The sequence below is a fragment of the Triturus cristatus genome, chromosome 8, assembly GCF_964204655.1.
Source record: "Triturus cristatus chromosome 8, aTriCri1.1, whole genome shotgun sequence".
In the NCBI taxonomy this organism is placed as follows: Eukaryota; Metazoa; Chordata; class Amphibia; order Caudata; family Salamandridae; genus Triturus; species Triturus cristatus.
In genome coordinates this window covers 1,475,962,389-1,475,989,196 of record NC_140591.1, presented here as the reverse complement: position 1 = coordinate 1,475,989,196, position 26,808 = coordinate 1,475,962,389, and the positions used below count along the sequence as shown (strand labels likewise).

The window sequence follows — 26,808 nt, the reverse complement described above, 5'->3', positions numbered from 1 at the left end:
GCCAATATGCTCCTTGCGAAAGAGCAGAATGCGGTCACTCACAGTGAAGCCAGCCGATACAGAGAGACAGAATTTTAATAAACACAAAAGGTCATGGTTAACGCCAGACCAAATTAGGGGCCCAATTATTAAAAAGTCTCAAAAGTGCACTCATGATGTATGTCCTTGCATTGATACCGATGACACCAAGATCATGAGAAGGAAATACGCTGCTTTTTCTGCACAGTGTCATAGAACAAGAGTTGTCATATTGCAAGTGATGCCTATTGATGTTTGACAATGGATGTATCGTCAGAGAATGAAAATATACTAATAAAGATATTCAAACAAAAAACAAAAATGATGTATGTCCTTGCATTAAGTGCAGCTATACGGCTTTCATGTATTCCCATGAATTTACAGAAGTAGGACAAGAAATAGTACTCCTAGAAAATATTTGTGAACTGCATTTTAGCATGTGTAGATTTGCTCATGCGAAAATCTGTGTATTTGCAAGTTCACTTTCCCTCCAGCCACTTTTTGCCCCAACTCTGGAAGACGGTTTATATCTGCCATTGTCAGGAGTAAATTTCCAACATTTATCAGTATGAGAAAAGATTAGAAAAGAGTTGTTGAAAACCCTTAAAACATGCAAGTTAGTTGGTGTGCACAGACTCAAAAGGGCATTCTAACCCTGGAACTATTGCTTACCACTACCTTCAGCCCCAGTATATAGATCTGCGGAAAGGTGGCAACATAAGGGGATTGCAAGTATTCAAACACTACTATGATATGAGCCCTGGCATAATCAGAGAGGCTATATCAGACATTGCTGCCATAATTTCTCGCCGTACTATATGGCACCAAAGGGAAAAGTGGATTTTGTTATACAGGACAAGTAGATTTATGAAGCAACATGCCCCATGGACAAGTAGATGTTTAATTAAATTCCACACACCTGGTATGTGTAAGAGTACTTGCAGTAGTTTTTTTAACACTCTTATAAGCATTTGTGAATCGATCTCAAAACTTTAAAAATGGGAATAAAATTGGCTATTCAGGCAATATTTATATGCAATTAGTACAAACATTAGTACAAACAGAAAGGATAGCAATTCACAAAATCATGTGAGAGTACGTAAATGAATACTCCTGTAGTGCTACTTCTCGTACATATAAATGCTTTTGTGAAATGGCCCTGTGGACTTGTAAAGCACAAATAGTCCTGCAAGAAATCCATGTTTGATTGAAAACATGCCGCACTTACAGTATGCACATGATGGAGGCAGAATGCTGCATCTTCATACTGTTCTTACGGTTCCTAATGTTGTCTGAAGACTGGTAAACATGGATGCTGGAAAACAACAAACACACAAGAATGTCATAGGTTAGTGTACTGAATAGGGTTAGTGTTTCCACAGCTTCTGTGCAAGCGCATCCCAAGAGTAGGGTGGCAAACAATGCCAAAATGATATTCTTCATCGCCGACATTAAACCTGACACCTACTTAACCATTGCTATAGTTTGCAGCTAACATCTTGGATACATTCTAGATGTTTATAGTTTATTTTCCACAGTTCTGAGATCTGTATTATTCAGTGCCAGTAAATCACTGCTTCTCAAACCAGACATATTCTTCGTGACCACAGTCGTCCGTGACGCCCAGACTGCAGACCCGTGGTCTCTCCTCAACGTCCAATTTAATCCCAACCAAGGCAATCACTTGGAAATGTTATCATTCCCTCTTCATTTTTTTCAATTATGAAAATGGATCAAATAGCAAGGCTCTGATACAAATATCTATAAAGTTTGAAGAGCCCAAATGACACTGCACTTTATATTCTGCTCGAGTTCTAAGAAAATATGTTAAATGAAAAGGCACACACTTGTATGAAATCTATGAAAGAAACCGGTTCATGATGCCATGTAGTGAAAGATTTAAGTAGGGAGAATGCTACTAAGGAAATAAGACTCTCCCCTTCAAATGTGACTACAGGGTATCAACAACCCCCTCTTTACTGGCGAGCATCCCCAATAGATTTGTACTTGCACCCTCCTTTACTCACTTTACACTACCTCCATAAGAGACATTTTCTCCTCACCTAGATTTTGATACTATATTTATGCCGATAACACCAAAATCATCAGAAACCAAGCTAGCCTTTTTAAAAACCAACTGATGGGCTCCGTTTCTCGCTACTTGGATGTAAAGCTTGTAGAAGGGATAGAACCATATTTAATATGGGCCTCAAACATCGAACATTGATTTTATTTGACCCGTTTTAGACTTAGCACCTTCCACTTTATGGTCGCCTATCCTCAACAGGGCACCTAATTTCAAATCCTACCACTTTGTCCCAGCGACAAAACCTTTTAGTACTACATGACCGCATTATGAATTTCAACTTATCAATTATTTTATATGGTGTTTTTTAATTCTTTTATGTGTATATTTGCTTGTCTGTTCAGCTGTTATTTGCTATATTCGATAAGCTCACCGAATCAGAAAAGCGTAGAATTACACTACCCCTAGTGAAACTCGAATTGCCTTACGCCCGAGTTTATGTTTTTTATTTATGTCATCTTCTCTGCATCGAATGTTTATATCCTTGTTCAAAATAGAGTTCACTAATTGGCTAATCTTTTCAGAACTACAGGATTGTGTGGTGAATTTTGTCATCAGCTGTTTTATATCTTGATTTTTATTATTTATATATCTATTTGCCTGTATTAATGATTCATGGATGTTTTATCTTTTTATGGCTTTTTAGCCAAATGAAAGTATTTTAACTGAACTGACACCAAAATCATTTTATTTTTTCGCATCCTGCATGTAGTAACGTCTGCTGAATTATCTTTGCAGCCGCCCATCACTGGATTGCCCAACGGTGCCACATGTTAAATTCCTCAAAAACTGAGGCCCTGTATTTCCCCTCCTCAACTACACCAATCTTGTTAACTTATCAGTCCACTTCTCTTCTGACTGATAGACATTTGTCTCTTCTACTGGAAAGGCTGGTGTCCCTTTCAGACCTTCCAAGAAGTTGGAATCCTTCATCACCATCAACAAAAAAACTGCATCAAATAACGAATGTATACAAGATCAAACACCCATTCAATACAGCTAAAATCCTCAACAGTACTCAACAAACTGGCTTACTGTAAAAGTCTGAGGGCCTCTTCCATATTTGGTGCATTCCAAATATTTCTTTGACCCATTCACCAAAGCCTTAAATTTCACCATGAGAACCTCAGATATTTGTTAAGGCACACTCCTGACTCCACTTTTCTGCCAAAGAAAGAGCCATATACAATTTAGTGACACCTGAATAACAAGGCACCAAATGGTGTTGCACCAAACTACCTCTCCGATAGGCTCTCCGGTTTCTCTTCAACCTGAAATCTAAGATCTGCAGGGCATTATCCTATAGTTCTTCCCAAGCTGCCTAGTTCCACTTTCAGGTCTAGGTCATTTTGCCTCCTAGGCCTTCTACGCCAGAACCCCCCCCATCACCCAAGATTTGGACAAGATTTTCTCTGCAAGTGTTCACAAAAGCACCACAATGTCATCTAAGAGGTGCATCTGTCTCTGCCAATGATGTCCACACACCTGGCGCAATTATTCCTCACCATCAGTTGTGCTCTATGTTACCTAAACTATCGATCTGTTTTATACACTGATGCAGTTTCTTTGATAAGACGTTTCTCCCCAAATCATACTGATGCGAACGAAAAAATGGATAATAAAAGCTTGCTTCTCAAATTATAAAATATCAACTGAACCACTAGCTGGAGTGACACTGTGGCACATGCGCTTTTAAAGGAAAATAAGATCCGAGAAATGGGGTCTGTATACTTAGTTTGGCGCTTAAAATAAAGCCTGTTCTTTGGGTGCACACCATCTCCCCTAGACCAGGACAATGAGCCTGCTCTGCCTGTGCTACAATTCTAACCAATTAGAACTTGGTGCAGTCGACGTACCAGCCATCCTCTGTGCCGAGCCACATTGAGCTCTGATAGGCCTCTGGGTCTATGCTGAGCAAATCCTCCAGGCTTCCTCGGGTGAAGGACCCACGGCTCGACCGTCTCAACGCTTGGCCATCGGTGGGGCTCTCACTGTTTCTGTTCTGGTTGAAGCTGCCGGGGATGGGAAGGAACGAGGGGTCCTGCTCTTCTTCAGAACTGGTCGTCTCTGCTGTAATGTCTTTGGAAATTTGGATTTCTTCATCTATTTAAGCAGGAAATAAAGCATATGATGGTTACGCGGTGTATTAGGAGGCTGCACTTTCAGATCATCCTAAATCCTATCTACCAGTTCATAACATATTCAGGTGCCATCAGGGCACACGGGAGGCCAATACTCTAGCAATCTGCCTACTGGGTTAGAAAAGGCTCTATTTAGTCCAGGCTGGACTACTGACGCCAATCAAGCTGAGAAGCTTTCAAGGTCAGCGAGTTTCTCCCCATTCCGCCTGCAAATATTACTCTTTTATTAAGGACATGCATGGGCAGTGGCAGTGCTGTGGTGGAAATCAACATGACCGTACACACCCAACCCTTCGTTTTCCACCTGGCACCATCGCAGGGCTAATTGGCAGACCCCAGAAATAGCACAAACCACACCTAGGTAGTTTGTATCCACAGAAATAGGGCATATCCCCAGAATTCCCATGCATGGTTGTGCATTTCAGGGACCACGGCAATCCTCTAAAGTACATTCCCTAACAAAAGGAAAAACTTGAGGGTTCTCTCACCTGTACTGCATACCACGTCAGTGGCAGGTATCCCCAGAGGACTCCATGAGTCCTATGCAGGGCAACAGAATGACCTTGAGCATAATGACTACTCTCCACCATCCTTGCTCGCCCTCTTGCACCATTTCAAAATCAGGTGGCAAGCATAGGCACAAGATTCCGAAATGAAAGACTGACAGGTCATGGGCAGGGATCCTGCTATCTGGCTGGCAGTATCCTGCCTCCTTCAATGGCTTGTAAGAAGCAGCGTGTACACACGTACACATGTGTACACGCACACACACGTACACACGTGTACACACACACACACACACACACACACACACACACACTCACAGTTTTGCCAATGCACTTTATACGCCCGCCTTGTCGAATGTACTGTAACCTAAACCATATTAGCTGTAATTCATACTGATTGACCATGGTGGCTGGTGTTTATAGCTTATTAGAATCATCCACCCTCAGGTTCACACCATTCATGGAGGAGGCACAATTCAGACATCTAGCACCGATGCTGTAATTAGGGAAATCGCTTAAAAGATAAATGTCATACTGCCTGCAGCTCAGCTGCCCAGCTTTCTAAGACTCAACCCATGAAATAGGCCCATTTCTTTTTAATCCTTGTTTCATAAAGTGCAAACTTGCAAATGAACAAAAACATTATAATTCACATTACTTTGAGCATACATGCAGACAGCATTAAAGTTTTAATCCATACGGTACAGAGTGGTAGCAATTGAGAGGCATTATTTTTAGCAACAAATAATCTGACAAAATATTTTTCTTTAACAAAGGCTGAACTAAGACATACTTCACATGAATCACGATTAGAGGTGTCGAAGGGCTATAATCAAAGAATAGCTCCAGAGAACCTTGCAGTGTACATCATCTCTTCAATCAACCATGCACGCCGAAGGGTGCCTAGATATCAGATGCAAATCCGAGTGCTTTATGGCCTCATAGGGTTGTGAAGCACTATACAAATTCTACAATACAAGTACATTAAGATGCTTCTTGATGAGCCTATTATAAGAATTTCTTAAAAAATAGAGGAAAGGCCGTGAGTTGTGTTGAAGAGACTTACTTCTCAAACCCCGTGACTCCTGAAATACCTTTAATCTTTGGACAAGATATTTGAAGGCGTTTCTTAATAGAGCTTCGTTTGTGAGGAACACTCTTTGACTTGAAGATCAATCAGCAGCCAGGTGAGGGCAGGAGTAATGTGACCAGCAGTCTTGGTTTTGCTCAGGAATCTGCTGCCTGAAAATGACTATTTGGAAGCTAATTGTTTTTTTTTAAAGAAGTCCAGAAAGAACATCACATCTGTAATCAAGTCGAAAGACGGTACATCCTCAAGAGCTATTCTAAGATCTAGTTCAGGTTGTTTTCCTGTTTTTGTGTAAGTGAAACCTTGCTAATTTGACATAAGCTTGGGCATTTACCTAAAAGAGAAGCATCTTATCCAATAAGAAGTCCAAAGAATTTGGTCAAGGTGTCTAGTTTCAAAGTCAATCTGGCAGATTCCAAAGTGTTAATCCAAGATAGTTACATGACATTTTGGTTAATGAGTGTAAGAAAGAGTTGGATTCTAAGTGTTAATGATTTATCATTTTGTCTGTGTTCCATACATGATTTTGAGAGAGGAAACGGACTCAGGAGAGTCAATCTTGAGAGATACTTTGTAGTAAACTTCCAGTTCAGGAAAGAGCTGAAAAGATGCTTCTTCATAATCTGCACTGCAATGACTGCATCAGTCCTCGGCTGAGGGATCAGACCTCGTCTTGTCGATAGCGGTCTGAACAATGGATCTCTTCAAAGTCTAGCGCTCTCGTCAATCACTCTGATCAATCTTGCCACAGGTAAAAAAAAAAAAATCTTTAATAAAAAAAATACTCTCCTAAAATCCTTTTATAATTCGCCTTTTTGGGCCATCTACTTGTTTGGTTATTTATTAATTCAGTCTAAGGTTTCACGGAGCGTCAAATGTCTCCATTTGTTACTGCAGAGAGCTTCAAAGCAAACGCAGATCAGTTCATATGGAAAAACCAGTGAGACCAGTGCAAATGGTGATGGCGGACCTAATCAGATTTTCTTCATCACCATTCCCAATAGTAAGAAGCATAACGGAATAGTTCCGTTTTCAGGCCCTTCCTGCGATGAATCTACTTGGCGTCTGCCATCCAGGCCTGACTCCATTCCACAGTCCAGACCCTTGAACTCTCAGGATCCTGCCTCTGTATTTGATCTGCCTGAGTGCACTTTGGGTGAGCAGAGGTAGCAAGCAGGATCCTGGTAGGATTGTAATGGGGTGTGAGCCTGCGCAGGGATCTTCTGAGTTTTCCCAGTGGTGGTTCGTGGACTGTGCAGAGAACTTTAAACTATATCCTAGTATCTACAAGGGGCAGTCCATCACTGAGAAGGCTCGGGGAATATGGTTGTGCCACTTCAGGTTCAGACAGAGCCTAGTAGCCTGGTTTTGGCATCTTTGTATCCTGGCAAAGACCTATTCTGGGAGACCGTGCACATGATTTTGTAGTAGTCCAATTTCGCCAAAACAAAGGCACTACCCTGTGGTCCTATCGCTAGAGAAAGAAGGTTCTCAGAAGAAGCCTGAGCTAGAGGTTGATGACCTTGAACACTGCATTGATTTGACAGATGAAGGAGAGACAGGTATTAAACATGACTCTCAGGTGGCTTACTTTCAACATGGGCGGTGATACTCAAGTAACAGAAAATTGAACAGCAGGTCTTAATTGCCAGCTTGAGGTAATTTAGAAGGATTTCAAATAATACGGATCCAATTACCTGTGCCACGGTCTTTAGTACTTTAATAGCGGCCCCCAGTACACTTTTACAAGCAATTTACAATAAATCATTTTTTATTACAGCACCACTGATAAACACACAGATACCAGGGTGTACCAGCAGTGCCAGCAGGTGACATTTGGAAGTGGTGAGGCATAAAAGTTGGGTATGACTTTTATGTAGCAAAGGAGGCGAGCAAGCTTAATGGGTTATCGTGTGGTTCAAGGTGGACCACACGATAAAGAGAAAAATTTGAAAAAAGCAAAGTTTATAAAGCAGTTGGAACGTATAGTCTTGAAATATTAAACACATTAAAAGCTGCCCCATATCTTACTGCATTAATATGTTCAACAGTTACTGTAATGTATAAATTGTACAGCATGACAACTTAAGCCCTTTAAAGTGTGTGCTTGCCCAATGTCTTGATTAGCAATCAGCATCAACTTTGGAAGAAAATGCTCTAACCAGGCTTCAAGAAGCACACACAGCTGCTGGCTGTAATCAATCACATAGAAAAGTGTGCAGACAGGTCTTTAAGTGGGATGGAAAAAGTGGGGGGGTCTCTAAAAGAGAACATGTAAAATACATTTCTATGATTCCCAAAGTGTGCCACCTGAATTGTATTTTCCCCTTTGATATCCTTACCTTCTCCCCTCAGGATCTTCCTTTCGAAGGCTTTCTTTGCCACTGCCCTACCGCCTTCCCTCTCTTTGATTGCCCTCTGTGCTTTTGGGCAGTTCCAAAAGAGCATAAATGTTCTTGTTATGCCCAATTGTTATAGTGACTCTTTACTTTTGTTGCGTTGTACCCTATCTTGTGTTCCCTTCTTCCCCACTTGTTCCCCTCAGCACCTTGAAGCGTACTTATAGTTACTCAAATACGAAGCAAACACCATATAACATTCAAGAAAGATTGCATTTAAACAGACTGTTTAGTAATGTCTGTAAATGCCTTTGTATCCCGTGCAGGGGACCATACTCACTTCCAAAGCTGGAGGAGATGGTAGAGCGACTGGCCTGACTCTGCAACGTGCCAGAGGGGCTCGGCGAGGACTCGTCATCTGTGTCGTCGCTGTCAAAGGGCATCAGCTCCCGGTTGGCACTGTCTACAGGCTCCGAGAGCTCTAAAGATGAGCCAGATATTGAGATATGAAGGCACTGCTGAGAGACAGGATCTTCTGGTGTGGAAGGTGCAGGATCTGAAGCAGGCCTCCCCATAGACTCTGTTCGCTCTCTGCGAAACAAAGAACAGGTGAGAGAAAGTACACACACTATTTCCATAGATCTGTGAAAACATTTTTTTCAATTATCTGTGAGGGAGTCGACTCCCATCATTGGGATGTTCATGGCTGAAGCAATAATTATAAAATCTGGGCAAAATAATAAAGCTTTCAATTTTGCTAATATTCCATCTTTTTTCGTATTTTCATGCAAGTGCCAGTGGAAAGATAATGGATGGATGTTTGAAATGATAGTAGGTTTTTTACTTTTGACTATTTAAGAGCTCAACAAATGCCATAGTATTGAGATACACAATGTCCACCAGCAGGAGGCATACATGTAAAGGTACTTTACATAAGAAGCCATGATGTTGCTTCATGGGTTGCGTACAGGAACTACGCCTGTGCACCTATTCAGCTTACATAAAATGCGATGGGCAGTCGGTACAAGCCAGAGTTGGTGAATAGACAGAGGGTTGAGTGGGTGAGTCTTGGGCACAGTGAGGGGAGATGCTCAGAGCTATACAAGGACTGCAGAGGACTAATGTGCAAGCCGGTGAGGCCCAAGATGTTATGTTATGGCTTGGGCTCAAAGGCAAGCATTTGGAATGCAAAACCAAAATAATGACCATTGAGGGAGAGGACAGGAGTCAGGCTGGGTGAAGTGGCGGGGTGGTTGCGGGGGATGGGAGTTAGTTTCAGAATAAGGTGGTTCTCCGGATTGTAATATGTAAATCAAAAGGGGGAGGTAGAGGAGATAGACAAAGAGACTTGTCCTCCTATTGAACGTCAACGTAAATAAAGAAAGCCCATATGTCACGTTTGACCGTTTTGGAAAACGTTTTCTTTAAATAACCCTCACCCACAGGAGTTTCCCCTCCCCTTGGTGGCATGCTTCATCATTGGGTTCTTCCCCATTTGCAGCGGAACGGGGCATGCTGCGACCTACAAGTTACACAAGTTGGTGTGGTTTCTAATAGATGAAGAGAATGAAAAAAAACAGGGGTGCTGTGGGGGGGTTTGTGTTGAAGATTAAAAATACCTGGCTAGAAGGAAAAATTGTTTTAGTTGTACCTCTAGCCGGTATGGTTAAAAAGTGGAGAAAAGAGGGAAACCAAATGGAATTATGTTCCTGAGGTCTACATGTTTCAAGGCCTACCCCAAAACAATTCATCAAGACCAAGGATTACTCCTCCCTGATTCCACTCCTGTCAACACTCTTCGAAAAGAAACAATGATGGGTGTTTAGATTAAACACACACAATGAGGGTCTAAACAAAAATATACCCTGGGGCTAGTTTATAAACTAATATAGTGATCAATCCTAGACACCGGGCAGGCCAACCCACTGTTTTGGACCCCTCTATGAAAATCTAATATACATTTTTCTCTACACGATGATAGGTTATTCCTCATTGTCCGTGACATCTACTCTATGTTATAACCTTACCAACGATGCATTTTTAATTCTGACTATCCTTCAATTCATCTATTATATATTGGATTATTTTCAATATCACCCTCTATTTTCTAAGCTCACATAAAAAAAATGTAATATCACATCTCTTTTTTATATATGCACTCCAAAATTTATTTCTATAGATTAGAAGATGAAGCATTCAACTCCTATCTGATTTTTAGTTACATCCCAAATATCACATGCTCTCTAGTGTACACACAGCTATGGGTATAAGAACCAGGAAGTGGTTCCATTTACCAGCGGGCATCTTGGTCAGTCGGCGTCCAAGTCTTTCACAGAGAAGAGGACGTCGACGTTCTCCCGGCCGATCTTCCGGCCCATCTTCCAGCATATACACAGCTCAGCGTCAACCCGTCAGCAACCTCTGAGCCATGGGTGGGCAGTCCCAATGAAATCCAACAAGAGAGTAGCCTTGGAATACCGAGTGTGACATAGCCTCTTTTCAATAACAGACATGCCTCTCACGAGCAGTCTCTACAATAATATGCCTATAATGATCCCTCGTTTCTTATCTCTCATTCTCCACAGAGTGTGACTACAGGCATCCCTTTTCCCTATTTTTGGACCCATGATGCCCTATTTAGGCATTCTACATGTATGTGTCTACTTCTAAATGTTTTTTTATGTTTATGTTCTGGACTGACAGTCCTTTGTCAGCCACATATTTGAATATGTGCCTTTTTGTGTTGAGTTTTTTGGTAGCACTAGAAGTGTTCACTCTTATCAACATTGAAGCACGAGTTACTTACCTTCAGTAACGATATATCTGTAAGAAAAATTAGTTAGTTATAGATTCCTTACCTTAGAATTATCCCCAGGCGTCAGACTGGATCTGGAAAGCTTTTTCGTCAGCAGTACCTCTGCGCGTTGGAAGGTGGCGTCGGTCGGAACTGTGTCCGTCGTCGGCGTCATGGTCGCCGGGATGACGTTGTTTCAGCTACTTAGACGCCGCCCTCACGCGCTGTCAGTTCTGTACATGACTTTCCACACCTGAAACGCAGAGCTATGCAAGACACTGACCATTGGTGCACAAAACTAGGGCCCTGAAAGGATGTTGTTAACCCTAGAAATCATTTCGCAGAACGGGGAGGATAGGTGGGGCGATAAGGAATCTATAACTAACTAATTTTTCTTCCAGATATATTGTTACCGAAGGTAAGTAACTTGTGCATCTGAAAGAAACATGTTCGTTATTGATTCCTCACCTTAGAATAAATACCCCAGCAATACCAACCCCGGTGGTGGGTCTGCGAACCAAGATCACACCAGAAAGTCCTGTAGGAAAAGAACGGTCAAAGAAGCTGTCTCTCTGGACTTGGTTGTCCAGGCAGTAGTATTTGGTAAACGTGTGCAGCGATGCCCAGGTGGCCGCCTGACAGATGTCATTCAGAAGCACTCCTCTTCCCAAGGCAGTAGTGGCTGCCGTGACCGTCGCCCTGGTGGAGTGAGCGCATAGCCCGACTGGAGGCTCTTTTTTAGCCAAAGAGTAACCAGCCTTAATACACAACACGACCCATCGAGAAATGGTGAGTTTGTGTACGGTCCGACCCTTCTTTGCACCCACGTAGCCAACAAAAAGTTGATCATCCACACGGAACTGTTTTGTACGATCCAGATAGAAGGAGAGCACACGCTTTGGGTCCAGACTGTGGAGCCTCTCTTCTTCCTTTGAAGGATGCGGAGGCGGAAAGAAGGTGGGCAAAGTAATGGTCTGCCCGATGTGGAAGGCAGTTAACACCTTAAGAAGAAATGATGGACAGGTCCTGAGAACCAGCTTGTCCGGATGAACAGACAGGAAAGGAGGTTTCGAAGAAAGAGCCTGGAGCTCACTCAACCTTCTAGCAGAAGTGATAGCTACCAGGAAAGCAGTCTTAAGAGTCAAGAGATTTAAGGGACAGGTTTGAAGCGGCTCAAAGGGAGCACACATTAAATAATTGATCACAAGATTCAAGTCCCACAGAGGCATAACGAAAGGAATTGGAGGAAAAAGATGTGTTAAGCCTTTCAAGAAATGGTTAACTACCGGGGACTTGAAAAAGAGAAGGCTGATCTGGCAGCCGAAGGAAGGCAGAGATGGCAGAAAGGTAGCCCTTGATAGTGCCCAGAGCAGAGCCCTGCTGGGCTAAGGAGAGACGGAACTAAAGTACTTCAAAAAGAGGAGCAGAAAGGTGATCCACAGCCTTTGTTGTGCACCATGCCACAAATTTGTTCCACCTGCAGGCTTATACCATCTTTGTGGAGGGACGCCTGGCTGGCAAGATTACGTCACAAACTTCAGGAGGCAGCAGGTCGAAAGACGTCAACTGCCGCCACTCAATCTACACGCAAGGAGGTGGAGACTGGTCAGGTTCGGGTGGAGGACCGTCCCCTGCAGCTGCGACAGAAGATCCTCCTGAAGAGGCAGTCTGATCGGAGGATCGATGGCCATGTTGAGCAGCTTGGGATACCAGACTCTTCGTGCCCAATCCAGAGCCACAAGAATAACTTGGGCCTGGTCACGCCTGATCTTCTTCAGCACTCTGGGCAGAAGTGGTATAGGCAGAAAGGCATCCAACAGAACGCAACTCCACTCGCACCAAAAAGCGTCGCCGAGCGAGTGCCGCCTTGGAAATTCCAACGCGCAGAATTGCTGACATTTCGCGTTCTCTTCAGTGGCAAATAGATCTAACCAAGGCTCACCCCACTGTTGAAAGAGACCTTGCACCACCTCCGAGTGAAGATGCCATTTGTGATCCATCATGCACCTGCGGCTGAGTTCGTCCGCCCTGGCGTTCAGGGAACCTGCCAGGTGTTGAACCACTAAGGAAATACCTTGATGTTCCAGCCATGTCCAGTGGCGGTGGGCCTCCTGATATAGGGTCCACGGCCCCACCCCACCCCACTCCACTCCGCCCTGTTTGTTGCAATACCACATGGGGGTGGTGTTGTCCGTGAACACCTGCACTACTCTTCCCTGGACAGAGGGAAGGAATGCCTTCAGTGCAAGACTAATCACTCAGAGCTCCAGAAGGTTGATGTGAAGCCTGGACTTCGCCGGAGATCAGAGGCCTCTGATCTCCGCCTCTCCCATATGGCCGCCCCATCCCAGAAGGGAGGCATCCGTCACCACAATAAGGTCTGGTTAGGGAAGGGAGAGGGATCTGCCATTGACCCAATCCTAGTTTGTAAGCCACCACTGCAGTAGTCTAGCAGTGCCCTCCAAGATCTGGACACAATCGGAGAGATTCCCCTGATGCTGCGCCCACTGGAACTTCAGGTCCCACTGCAGAGCCCGCATATGCCACCTGGCATGATCGATCAGCAGGATGCAGGAGGCCATGAGGCCTAGCAGCCTCAGGGTCATCCTGAATGAAACCCGGGTCAGAGGCTAAAAGATCGGGATCATAGCCTGAATATCCCGGACTCGCTGTTCGGGAGGATAGACCCGAAACTGCATCGTGTCCAGAACCGCTCCGATGAAGAGGAGCTTCAGAGAGGAAATCAGGTGCGACTTCAGCACATTGATGGAGAACCCCAGCGACTACGGGAGGTCGGCCGTAGTCTTGAGGTGGGAGACGACTGCCTGGGGCAAGCCCGCCTTCAACAGCCAGTCGTCGAGATAGGGGTAGACAAACCCCTGATCTGTGCAGATGAGCTGCGACCACCATCACTTTCGTGAACACCCGAGGGGCGCTGGTAAGGCCAAAGGGGAGCACTGTGAACTGAAAGTGCTCATGGCCTACCGTGAACCGCAAGTAACGCCGGTGGGCCGGCAGGACGGGGATGTGAAAATAAGCATCCTGCAAGTCCAACGCTACCACCAAGTCTTGCGGGTCGAGGGCAGACAAGACCTGAGCAAGCGTCAATATTTTGAACTTCTTCCGGAGGAAGAGATTGATGTCCCTGAGGTCCAAGATAGGACACAGGCCCTTGTCCTTCTTGAGGACCAGAAAGTAGTGGGACTAACAACCACGACCAACTACTTCTGGGACAGGAACGCACTCAATGGCTCCCTTGGCCAAGAGAGCTGTAACTTCCAGCTGGAGACGGGCCAGATGATCCTCCGACATGCGGTGGTATCGCGGTGGCATGGCTGGAGGGGTAGTTTCGAAGGGGAGGGAGTAGCCCCTTCGGACTATTTGCAAAACCCACCTGTCCGACGAGATGGTGCGTCAGTGGGGGAGGTGATGGCGAATCCTGCCACCCACTGGCATTTGATGGGCCTAAAATGTCAGACTAGGAGGGTTTGGAGGCTGCTGCAGAGGGGGGGGGGGGGGTTGGTGGACAGGCCCGCCCGCTGGTGCCCTGAACCATGGCGTTGTTTCCCATGTCCCTGGCCACGCGAAGGCTGGGTAACTTGCTGCTGCCTGTGGCCCTGTGTGGGACGTAGCGGGTCACCCCTTCTGAAGCCACGAAAGGGGCGAAAAGCAGACTGTGCCGGACGGGAGGCGAGGCCCAAGGACTTGGCCGTGAGTCCTTGAAGCGCTCTAGGGCGTTGTCTGCTTTTTCACCAAAAAGGCGACGGCCATCACAGGGCATGTCCATCAAGGTGTTCTGGACATCCCCTGAAAAGCCAGTGGACCTCATCCAGGGGTAGCACCGAAGCGCTACAGAGGTTGAAATGGTCCTGCCAGAGAGTCGGCGGTGTCCAGCCCACGACGGATCCTAAACTTTGCTGCATCTCTCCTGGTGGCGACAGCCTGGAAGAGCACTGCCGGGCCTCCTCCGGACACTGAGGCAGCACTTGCGTCACCGTATCCCACACTGAGTGCGAGTAACGGCCCAAGAAACATGCGGTGTTTATGGACTGCAGTCCTAAGGTGGTGGAAGAGAAACTTTCCTTCCCAAGATGGTCCAGCTTCTTGGATTCCCTTTCCAGTGGAGCAGTAGGGAAGGCGCTTTTGGAGGTGGAGGCTTGGACCACCAAGCTCTCCGGGGTGGGGTGTTGGGAGAGGAAAGTGGGGTCGCCCGGAGCCGGGCGGTGGCGTCGGGCAATCATCCTGTCCACGGGAGCCCCCGCGTTGGGCCTGGACCACATGCCCAAAAGGACGTCGGTGAAGGCCTCATTAAACGGAAGCAGGGGCTCTGAAGAGCTCGCGGCCGGTTGAAGCACCTCAGTCAGGAGGTTAGTCCTGACCGCCACTGTAGGAAGTTTGAGGTTGAGAGCCTCGGCCGCCCTACGCAACACCACAGCGTACGTATGACGCTCACTCTTCCGTAGCCACGGTAGGAGGAGACAACATGCCAAGGTCGGGTGAGGTGTCAAGACCACTGGCATCCCCCAGTTCCTCTCTCCAGTCCTGTTCAGTATCAAGCTGGTCAGTTAAAGGGTCACCTGACCCCTCCCAGTCCTCTGGGTGCAACTGTTGTTGGAAAGGGGCCCAGGAGTGAAAAGGTGCATGAAAACCCCACCGGCGCCAAATCTGGTGTTGGACGACGCCGGACCGGCTCTGTGTCCACATCGGGAAGGAGGCTGGGGTCGATGCCGGCCTGGGAGCTGACCAGCGCCGAGCGCGAAAGTGGTGCCCGAGGAAGTGGCGCCGGTGGAGGCGTAACCAGGTCAACCGGCGCCGATCCAGATCCAGGCCTGGATCCAAGGGGGGCCTGCGGCGCAAGAGCTTCCGGCAGCGAAGACCTAGGCCCCCCAACCGAGTCCGCAGGGCCCAAAAGCACGCCGGCGGGGTTGGTCCGGCCAAAGATGGCATGCATCGCCTCGTAGAATGAACGAAGCAGGGCGGGGGTTGCTCCGGGTCCCGGAAAGGGAGGGAAGCTCAGATTCGACCCTTTGGGCTCCGCCTGCAGAGCCGCAGGAGTGGCACCAACCGCAGGCCTCGTCAGATCGGCTGACCGATGAGGAGAAGTCGAAGAGCGACAATGCTTCTTCAACTTCTTCTTATGGTTCGACTTACCCAACCCAGAGTGCGAAGACTTTGAGCCGGAATGGTAGTGGCTCTGCGACCGGTCCCTCTCGACCGGGACCTTGAACGGCGCGGAGCAGACTGTCGGCGATCAAGCAGTTCTCGGGACTGCTCCCGCAAAGCCTTCGGCGTCAACAACTGACAGTCGGAGCACGACTTGGAGTCGTGGTCGAGCTTCAGGCAAAAGAGGCCCACGCGGTGTGGATCCTTTACCGACATCCATCGGGTACAGGAACCGCAGGCCTTAAAATCGGGCATCCCTCGTGCACCTGTTCGGAGTCGGAGACTCGAAACAAGAAGTCGACAAAAGTTGAGAAAAACTTAGTCAATAAATTACTGAGGTGCCGGTCTTCCCAGATCTGCGCCGGCTGGAGCGGAAAAATAAAAAACTGATGTTCATCCCGGCGACCACGACGCTGACGATGGATGCAAAGCTGACCAACGTTATCTTCCAACGTGCAGAGGTACTGCTGACGAAAAAACTTTCCGGATCCAGTCTGAAGCCTGTGGGTAATTCGAAGGTAAGGAATCTATAACTAACGTGTTTTTTTCAGATAAATATATCACGAGGTTCACAATGGTGATATTCTCCAATGATCGCAATAAACAAGTATAATATGTTTAATATGACCAGGAGCCATGACAGACTACCTTACACTTTGCATATCTTTACAGATCCTCCAGATATATCACCAAATCGATGCTGTATGTATAATTCTTTTTTTACTTTTCCAGCATGCAATTGCTTTTCAGCTAGAGTGTTGACAGAAGTGGAATCAGGGAGTAGTAATCCTTGGTCCTGATGAAAAGTCCTGGATTAGGGCTTGAAACATGTAGACCTCTGAAACTCAGTAACATAATTCCATTGGGCTTCACTCTTTTCTCCAGTTTTTCACCATACCGGCTAGAGGTACGGATAAAACTATTTTGCCTATATAGCCAGGTATTTTTAATCTTCCACACAAAAAAAAAAACACTCCTTCTTTGTTTACATTCTCTTCATCTATTAGAAACAACCCTGAAAGTGCTCCCACATAACTCTTAAGTTGCAGCAGCATCGGCATAAGGGGATGTCCCTCTCCCGGCTGCGCAGCGGGCGCGCCGCCGGCGCACCAAAGGCAAGCCCGTCTGCGCCCGTCTGCGCCCGTCCGCGACAGGCCGGGACTTGGGGCTCCCCTCTATGCCAATCGTCTCACATACTCGTCTGCCCAATTGTTTGCCCTCCATGCTGTCCGGCCTATCAGTTCCCATTTGGTGGCTCATCCTAATCGCCGTGGGATTTTCCTGCCAAACCATTCCACCGTGCAGACTCCTATGTTGAGACCCTTAATACCTACCCTGCCTCCTACACATTCGCACTTTCCATCTCAATTTCGTGCAACTCCCCCCACCGTAGCCACTACCTATCTCCTTAACACTCGCTCTGCAGTTAAGCACCAGGTGGAACTTTTTGACTTCCTGGACACCGCTAAACCGGATGTTTTATTCCTAACCGAAACTTGGTTTTCCCCTGATTCCCTGCCTGACGTATTGGCAGCCCTTCCCACCTCGTACTACGCATTGCGCCATGACCGCCCAGCAGGGAAGATTGGTGGTGGAGTAGCTATGATAGTTCGCTCTAACCTCCAGTTTCAACCTCTTTCCCATCCCCCTATTACTGCAGTTGACTGCTTAGTCGTTCGCTCTACCAACCTTGCGATTCCTCTCACCTGTGTGCTCCTTTACCGGCCCCCCCAACCAATGTCTCACTTAATCCCGGCCATACAGGACCTATTAGCCACCCTTGTCGTTAATAACTCCGCAGTTCGCCTATTAGAAGATTTCAACTTCTGGCCTGGTGATCCCCGTGAGGACCCCATGTCCAGAGATTTTAGCAATATCCTTCACAGTATGAATTTTTCATCTTACATCACCACCCCTACACACACTCACGGTCACACGTTGGACCAAGTTTGGTCCGCCAACCAGCCTGTCCTCACTCCCCTGGTGTCCCCCTGCGCATGGTCAGATCACTCTCTGATCTCCTTCTTTCTTGACATGCGTGTGACCACTAATCTTTCTCTCCCCAAGAATACCTTTGTTCGTAATTGGAATCGTGTAGACCTTCCTGCCCTCTGCCACTCTTTGGCGTCCTCTTCCCCTGATATAACTGACACCCCTCCTAACTCTCAGGTGACCACTCTCCATCACTGGCTACTTACCACCTGCGACCAAGTTGCCCCTCTTAAACGTGTTAGAACTTGTCGCCTTCATGAGGCTAATAGATGGTTCACCACCGAGCTTAAAGTCCAGAAACTCACACTCAGGCAAGCTGAGCGTCGCTGGAGACATAAGTATTGCCCGACTTTGAAGACCCATTATTTGGCTCTTCTACGGAACTACAAGAGAGCTATACTCCTTGCTAAGTCTGAGCACTTCTCCCGAAAAATCCATTTAGCGGCCAACAAGTCCAAAGAGATTTTTAATATTGTACAGGAGCTTGCAACCTCTGATAGAGCTACCTCCAAGCCTATCCCTTCTCAGTCTCTTTGCAATGACCTCAATGATTATTTCATTGAAAAGATCGTTAAGATCAAACATGGCATTCCCCAACCTTCCCCCTCCTTCTCTGTGCCCCCTTTACCGCCTACCCTTTCTATTCTCGATCACTTCCCGTTAATTTTTAAGGAGATCTTTCTCACTCTGTTGCGGAAAATCAAGTCAGGTTCTCCTTCTGACCTCTGCCCAACTCACATCTTGAGGGAGATTTTTTCCTGCTGCCCAGATCCCCCTCTCACTCTTCTCAATGCTTCTATCTCTCAGGGAATCGTTCCTGATTTCTTTAAAGCCGCTACTGTCATCCCCCTCTTAAAAAAAGTAGGTGCTGACCCTACTCTTCTTTCAAATTTCCGACCTATCTCCCTACTCCCCTTTCTGAGTAAGATGCTGGAGAGTTATCTTACCTCCTGCCTTTCTACCTTCATTGAAAACCACCATCTCCTTGCTGCCAACCAGGCTGGCTTTCGCCCGGCTCACTCAACGGAGTCTGTTGTTCTCTCCGTGGTGGATGAGCTTAGGCGGAGTGCCGACAACAATTCTCCTCAGGCCTTGATCCCTTTAGATCTGTCTGCCGCCTTCGACACAGTTGATCATTCCACTCTTCTCCACCGTGTCGAGGGCGCTGGCGTCCAAGGCAGAGCCTTGGCCTGGCTCACCTCCTTCCTTATGGATCGTACCCAGGCTGTCAGGCTGCAGGGCTTCTCTGCCTCCATTCGCCCTGTCTTGTGTGGGGTGCCGCAAGGTTCATCCCTTTCTCCTCTTCAATCTTTATATATACCCTCTGATTGTTGCTCTACAGGATATGGAGATCACGGTGTTTAACTATGCCGATGACCTCCAGCTCATTTTTAATCTCTCTCCCACTCCCGATTCCATTCTTAAACTCAATTCCACAATGACTTTCATCCAGAACTGGATGAATTTAAACCAGCTCAAACTCAATCCCGACAAGACGGAGCTGGTGCTCATTGGCGGACCTTCTAATCCCTGGACCCCTACCTTTTGGCCCACCACTCTTGGTCCCCCTCCCCTTCCCTCCACTTCTGTTAAAACTCTTGGTATCAAAATCTGCAAAGATTTCTCCATGCACGCTCAGATCAGCTCTGTGGTTTCATCCTGCTTTCTATCCCTTAGGATTATTCTTAACATTTCTCGTTTCTTCTCAGTGGAAGCCCTCAAATTGATTGTTCTAGCTATGATTTCATCTCGCCTAGATTATGGCAACGCTTTGTATGATGATATTCCTGCATACGAACGTCGCCGTTTGCAGCTTATTCAGAACCAGGCTGCCTGTCTTCTCTATGGGCTTCCTAAATTCCAGCACTCTACCCCCCTCCTGAAGACCCTTCATTGGCTTCCCATCCTGGAACGGTCTTTATTCAAGATGGGCTGCCTGACCTTTCTATCACTGGCTGGTATAGCTCCTGACTTTATTAGATCTAAGAGCAGCGCCTATGTCCCGGGCAGACATCTCCGTTCTTCCACTCAGCTTCTTCTCAGAGTCCCTCGCTACCGCGGGAAAAAACTCGGCGGCTTGAGATTTTCGATTCTCGCCCCCCTGTTTTGGAACGCCCTCCCTTTGGTCATTAGATCAATCCCCATCTATACGGATTTCCGTAGAGCTCTCAAAACTCATCTCTTCCTCATGGCCTTCCCCTCTTAGTTGCTTCCCGTTTCTGCTTCAGGTTAATTCTCTGTCTGTAGCGCCAGGAAACCGCTTGGTAGCAGCGCGCTTTATAAAACATTTCAACTTCAACTTCAACTTCAGCACGCCCCGTTCCGCAGCGGAACGGGAAGAGCTCAATGATGTAGCATGCCACCACGGGGAAACTCCGATGGATGAGGGTTATCCCAAAAAATAATATCTGTCTTCCAAAACCTGAAATGGAAAGAAAGTCCAAAAGTGACGGATGAGCCCTGTTTGTTTAAGGTGAAGTGTTACAGATTGCAAGCCAACCAAAAGAGAAAAGTTGACCACGCTAGTCCCAGCTAGGCTTAAATGACTAAATATACGCTCTCGAGTTGTGCACAGTATGAGGCAGTAAGACAGAGGCAGTGGGGGAAGATGCTACTAGTTCTGCTTTCCTTCTATGCTCTTCTGTTCACCAACTAATGCTGTTGTGCATGGAAACCGTCTCCAAGCCAGCGACACACCATTCGTTGATGTCAGCAGAGCAAAAAAGTACAACCGCTCTGCTGGAGCGCAGCCAGCGTCAAAACCTAGGTCTTCCAGGAGCACAGCATGGTAACAAATCTTTTCAAAGAGGAAGGAAGCTGTCTTGCCCTTAGCCCATTAAGACACTAGCCAAATCATACAACTGGGTAAGATATGCAAATAATTTATTACACACTAATACATCTCTTACTCAGACTAGCCACAAGCTTATCCCAGTTCACATTTGGGAAGACCATGTGTAAGGGCCGCCTCGAAAGCGTGGTTACAAACTGCTACAAACACTAAATAGGAGAGCATGCCTTACCATGGGTGTAAAACAAAGACAATGTGAAACCAGCACAAGCAGCCAAACAACAGTTCCACTATGCTTCAAGATCTTCAGTGCAATGCACAGAGTAGTTTGGAATGTCGCCTCACCGTCTTCAGAGTAGCAGGAGAGAATTCTAATCAACTACATTGCAAAATATATTTCACTATCGGTCTCGCTGTAGGTTAAATTGCAACGCCCTGAGAAAGAACATGGGCAGTGCTGTGTACCTTTCTCTGGAGTCTGGATTACTCGCTTGTTTCGTTTCAGAGGGCAGAAGATCTACTGAGATTCAGTAGGTCTCTCAACATCGAGCTCTGCGGATTTCCCACAGTCAGTCTTGAGGTCCAAAATTTTAGGAGTGATGCATAGGGGTAGATATTATGCCAAAAAATGAGGTTTGGGCTTCTGACAGTGGGTCTTCGTGGGCATGTGCTGGAGATGTTGGCTGACTGAGTGATGACACGTTCAGCCTACTCGTCATATATGCTGCAGGTTCTATTGTCTTGTGGTGGTATAAGGCTATATATATGGGGCGGGTAGATAGCTAGTAGAAGGGACAATGATAATGTACTTGCTATAATTATATGGAAACCAGATTTGCTTGGGGAATCGGTGTACAGTTGTGATAATTGTGGGCAATTTAATTATTCAGAAGTTTAACTTACAATAATGAAGTCAAAAAGAAATTCACTGGTTATCACTCAAATTAAATACATTGTATGCCTTGAATTACTGCTTCCATGTTTGATAAATATTAATAATAAATTTATAGCCAAGTGGCCTGTGCATAAATAGGTGTCATAAAATAATTAATCGCACACAGATGTCATCCAGAAAAGTTGGGCTATTTCAGTATCCAATGTGCATCACATTACGGAAGAGACCTCTACCTCAGCACATGCAGGCTGGCCATTACCTGCTGTTCTTCTTCAGGCCTGGCACGGAGGCGATGCAGAGGATCCGGGCAGAGCAGACCGCGATGCATGCTTCGACAGTGGGTTCGTTCTTGATGCTGAGAAGACACACTTGTCCCACGTAGCCATCGCTGTTGCACACCCAGACCTCATGGGCATTCTCCACACTGCTGTGACTGGGCGATGCACACGAGAACTGCAGGGGGCAAGCACAGAAGACATCAGGGAGCAGATCTTTGTTCTCAAGATGTGCAACATTTTATTGGAGCATTCACAAAATTTACAGACACTCGTCCTTCCCCCAAAGCATACAGATGTTGAGGAACATTCCTTGGAGTGCTCTTCAAGCCTGCTTTAAATGTACTTAACAGTTGTTTGATCATGTGAAATTGAATGCTTGCAATGTCATGTGAATGAGAGCCAGGAGGCAGGCCATCATACAGGGAAGCAACCACTCACATTTTGCATTCACTGCTTTAGGACTGTTTCATGCGAAACTGTAGGCTTGTTGACGTGTTTCTCGTAACGACATGTGATCATGCTTCATGGAGTGCTTTTCCATCACCCGCCATGAAGAGATCCGTAGTTATTTATGTGGAATTAATTTTAATGTGACATTTTCCCACTCTGCAATGGATGCTGTACACTGTGTAGGTAGGTTTCAGTCCTTCCAAACATTAGTACAAGCATACCCCATGTGGAATGTGGTTTATTTGCCCCTGTCAAAGCAGGCTTTTCCCAATTACTTGGGTGGAAACTGGTTTTCTGAGCGGTGGCACAGACATGGGTCACGTAGCAGCCTATACTCAAAAAATCATGCTTCAAGATGTCAGAAAGGAGGTATTGGACCCAAACACCATACAAGAAGAACAGGAAGATCACAGGGCAACAGCTGTATGCATCATGCTGAGCAGCCCTGTTTTCATACACTCTTGCCCTGTCACACCCAGACAGAAGAATCACCTCCTATACCTCACTCAATAAATCCTCTACCTCCGCTATGACTCTTCCCAAACATAATTGTACCTCTATGATCTCCCAATAATACTTTCTAGACTCTTCCCTCCTCTAACCAGCTTTTATCCTATTAAATCCAACTAACAGACTCACATGTACACTGTTCGAATTAACAATTTATATTTCCTGTTCAAATCCAACAATAATCCATTTTGGGTTCCGGAGTAGCATGCAATTCACCAAAAAGCGCTTAGACGCCTCATCAGGGGTAGTAAATGCTACATAAATTCAATTACAAGTAGCAGATTATCAGTTGATGTCTGGCACATAGCACCTGACATTGATCATGAAGACAGTAGTAGTTCCTGGGGATTGGAGGGAAGAGCAGTGGACTGTGATGTCTCACGTATTTGCTGCACATGGACGGTTGCTTGTGTGCACCTAATGTAATATTATATTTGTCCGTATCAGAAATGGGGGCTACTTATCACTTTTTAACTATATTCACTGACCTTCTTCGGATTTTTGGCAGCTTCTGCCAATGTGGCACTCCTGAGACAACTGAGCCCAGCACACTGCAAGGCTTCACAAGCAACCATCATGGCCACACCACGTACTCGTCTGTTGATTCTAAGTGGCTGCATGGAGTAAAACAGTGCTGTAATCCAGGCTCGGAGGAAATTGATTGAGACCTGTACAGTGGACCAGTTATCCCTGATTAGCCCAGACTCTGGGCTCTTGGGTTTCCTGGAGACTTCGCCCATCAGCTGCAAGTGGCAGTCCAGTTGGTCGGGCTGGGCAAAATAGTTTTTTCTGGACTCTTCAGAGCTTCCCTGATACGTGAGCATTTGCTTTGATATGGCTTCAGGAAATCAGAGCTAACTGTCTGACAGGAGAGAAGGTACTGCAGCATGACTTCCTTTATTGTTTCCAGCTTTTTGGTCTGGATTGACAGTGCAGGTGTTTAACGACCTATTGTTTCCAGTTCTTTACAATATACATAGAGCGGGCATTGGCTCTTCCCAGTGGAGCATAAGTCTCTCTCTGACCTCATGTTAAAATGTGAGCTCTGTAAACGTTCATTTTGGGATCATACAGAGATTAATTCTCTAGAATATACCCAGATTTTTCAAAGGGCCTTTTCTGAAGGTTTTCTGAGCCAGTTATGCAAAAGAAATGTTGTGTTTGGACGAGACACCTACAAAGTAAAATGGTGAAACAAAACTTTGAATGGATCCATAGAAAGTGTAGGGAGCAGCAAAGTGGTTGACTGTATAACCCAGGTGGTCCCTTGTCTGTAGGAATAATAACTGTTCTATGCAGGAACAGTCCTGTGTGCCCCCTCTGCATCAAATGAAGAGTAGAAATGGCAAATGGCCAAAGTTAAATAGATGCACAATGAGAGAGGGGTACTCCACAGATAGGTTATCGCAGTACTCATACATACACCAATTTCACATCCCAGTACTTGGAAAGGGAGGGATGGTTTGATCAATCTACTTTGACTTCTAAGACCTCAAAGGATGCTTGTGGCGACCTTGTTTCACAGTGGTTGCTAGTAGCAGATAATTAATCTTAGTTTCATGTAACAAACTCCAAAAAGAGCTTTGATGGATTCAAGAAATGGGAAAGATAACTGGGAACGTTACCAAGGTAATTGACCTACTTTTATTTTATTGTAAATATATGGGGCCTGAGTGACAGAGTCCTCGCTGGGACCTCCCAAGCTATGGGGAGAGAATCTTTGCGAGCCTTTAACATGGACATCAAACCTGCACTTAGCCTCCTGCAATTCAGAAAGAAGCTGAAGACACATCTCCACAAAGGGCATTATTTATTATCATAAGAACCTATGCATCTCCGGTCTTCAAGTAAAAGATTCTGCACAGTGTTCTGTTGCTCCCAACCATGAATTACCTTCATATACGTACATATAAGGGGAGAGGAGTTGGCCTAACGGCTAGGGCGGTCAACCTCGAATCTGGGGAACGGGGCTCGAGTCTCGGCAATGACGCTGAACATCCTGTGATTCTGGGCAAATCACTAAATCTCCCCGTGCCTAACAAAAATGAATGTGTCCTCATGTAATGCCAGATTCGGGTCAAGTTCGCGCTATATAAAACTCTGTAAAAAAATACAAGGCAGGGTCACTAGAATTATGCAATTCAGCTTCAGTGGTGTTGCTGGCTATTTATGGATTTACCATGCTTGCCGCATAATTCACCTTCTGCTGCATAGTTTGCTGCATAATCTGCTGCATAAATCAACAAAAAAAACTGCTTTTAGCTTGGAGGCACCAAAATATCACCACGTCGTAGCCGCATAGCGGCAGACTGCTTACAAAGGTTAATTGGTTTCCCTTCAGCTATTGATTGGTGCATCCGGATGTTAAACTAATAAAGCAAAACCTTTTCTTAGACAATATTAATGTGTATTATAATGACAAAAAAAAGTGAAATAATACTGCCACACGACACACCCACTTTACGTTGCATAGTTTTTCTTCTCTTGGGGCATAATTTAGTCATCTGTGACGCATAATTAGGGCCTCTATTGCGGCTTAACTGCAATGGCCCTGCATATATGAGCCCAGATTATGCTCTTCATGTGAAAAAGCAGCAAAACCTCAAACCACCTAGGCTAGAGGTAGCGCCATGGTACAAGGTCTGCCGGGCTGGTCTCAAAACAAATCACCTGTGTCTAAAACAATAGCGGAAAATGTAAAACAGGACAACATGGCCATCCAGTCTATGTGTGTCAATAATGGCTGGAGAAAAAGCCAAGCACAATGCTCTGTGTCTAAATATGTCATGTGTAGAGGTCCTATGGTTTCTTTATGGACCCAGTCAAGCCCAAATTTGTCAGCTAAAGCATAATCCTGAAAATGCATGATGACAACACAAAACTATGTAGAAGAACTTGGAAAGAAATGTAGGACACGGTCTCTGCAAATAATGCGCAAGCGATGCATGAACATGGCTACCAGGGAGTATGATGGAGGGAAACCATGCAAAGGAATGTATAACGATGACATGATAGCAAGACTTGTAGCAGATCTGAAGAAATAGGCATGATTCAAATAGACAGGGGTGAGTTTTCCTCTCAGGTCCAATTCTTAATAAATTAGAACACAGACGAGGGCAAGCAAAATGCTCAATGTAAACTTGGAAAATACTGGAGCTTTCTAAGAGACAGGTACTTGGGTGTAAGGCGAGTTTGGCTGCCATATGGTGAGGTATGTCTAGACAAGTTTACAAATGAGTTTGGATATAATCGAATATGAAGTTTTTGAATACATCCTGGGTTATCAGCCACCCTATATAAACCCACTGATTGATTGAAGTCCCTGGCAAAACACAGAACACTATGTATTTTTATATTTTACTGCATGTATTAAAGCTGTGAGTAGTGTGCGATATATGTCAACATGTGCTTTCTCAGTTCAGATTGCATTTGGATGGCCAGGGGGCATGTAAGCATAATACTAGCTGAACAACCAGAAAAACTGAAGAGAGAGAGAGGGCGAAGCGGCAGCCTTGCTAAGACTTGGTAGGTGTTAGCAAATACCACACTAAAAGGGAAGATTAACAAAGCAAGTCAGGAGTGAGTGGGTAAAAGTTGGTACAAAGCAAGGAGAAAAAAGATAAGGTCGAAAGAGAAGAAAACTTAGGAATTCTCCATCGCTCCTTGCAAACAACTTCAGGGAAATGGGTGTGAAACATGAATCTTTTGCGCCACAGATATTTTTACATTAATAATGAAACATATGCCAGCTATGC

At 45.8% G+C, this 26,808-nt stretch overlaps 1 protein-coding gene across 1 annotated transcript in view; it reads right to left on the bottom strand.

The window, feature by feature from the left end:
- Nucleotides 1-26,808, bottom strand: part of ARHGEF17 (Rho guanine nucleotide exchange factor 17) — a 612,786-nt gene that overhangs the window by 39,122 nt on the left and 546,856 nt on the right. Inside the window, exons 13-16 of the mRNA XM_085623310.1 lie at nt 22,075-22,268; nt 8,521-8,771; nt 3,961-4,207; nt 1,247-1,333 (exon numbers count right to left, since the gene is read on the bottom strand). Coding sequence (XP_085479436.1) covers nt 1,247-1,333; nt 3,961-4,207; nt 8,521-8,771; nt 22,075-22,268 — 779 coding nt within the window. The remainder of the gene's footprint in view (nt 1-1,246; nt 1,334-3,960; nt 4,208-8,520; nt 8,772-22,074; nt 22,269-26,808) is intronic.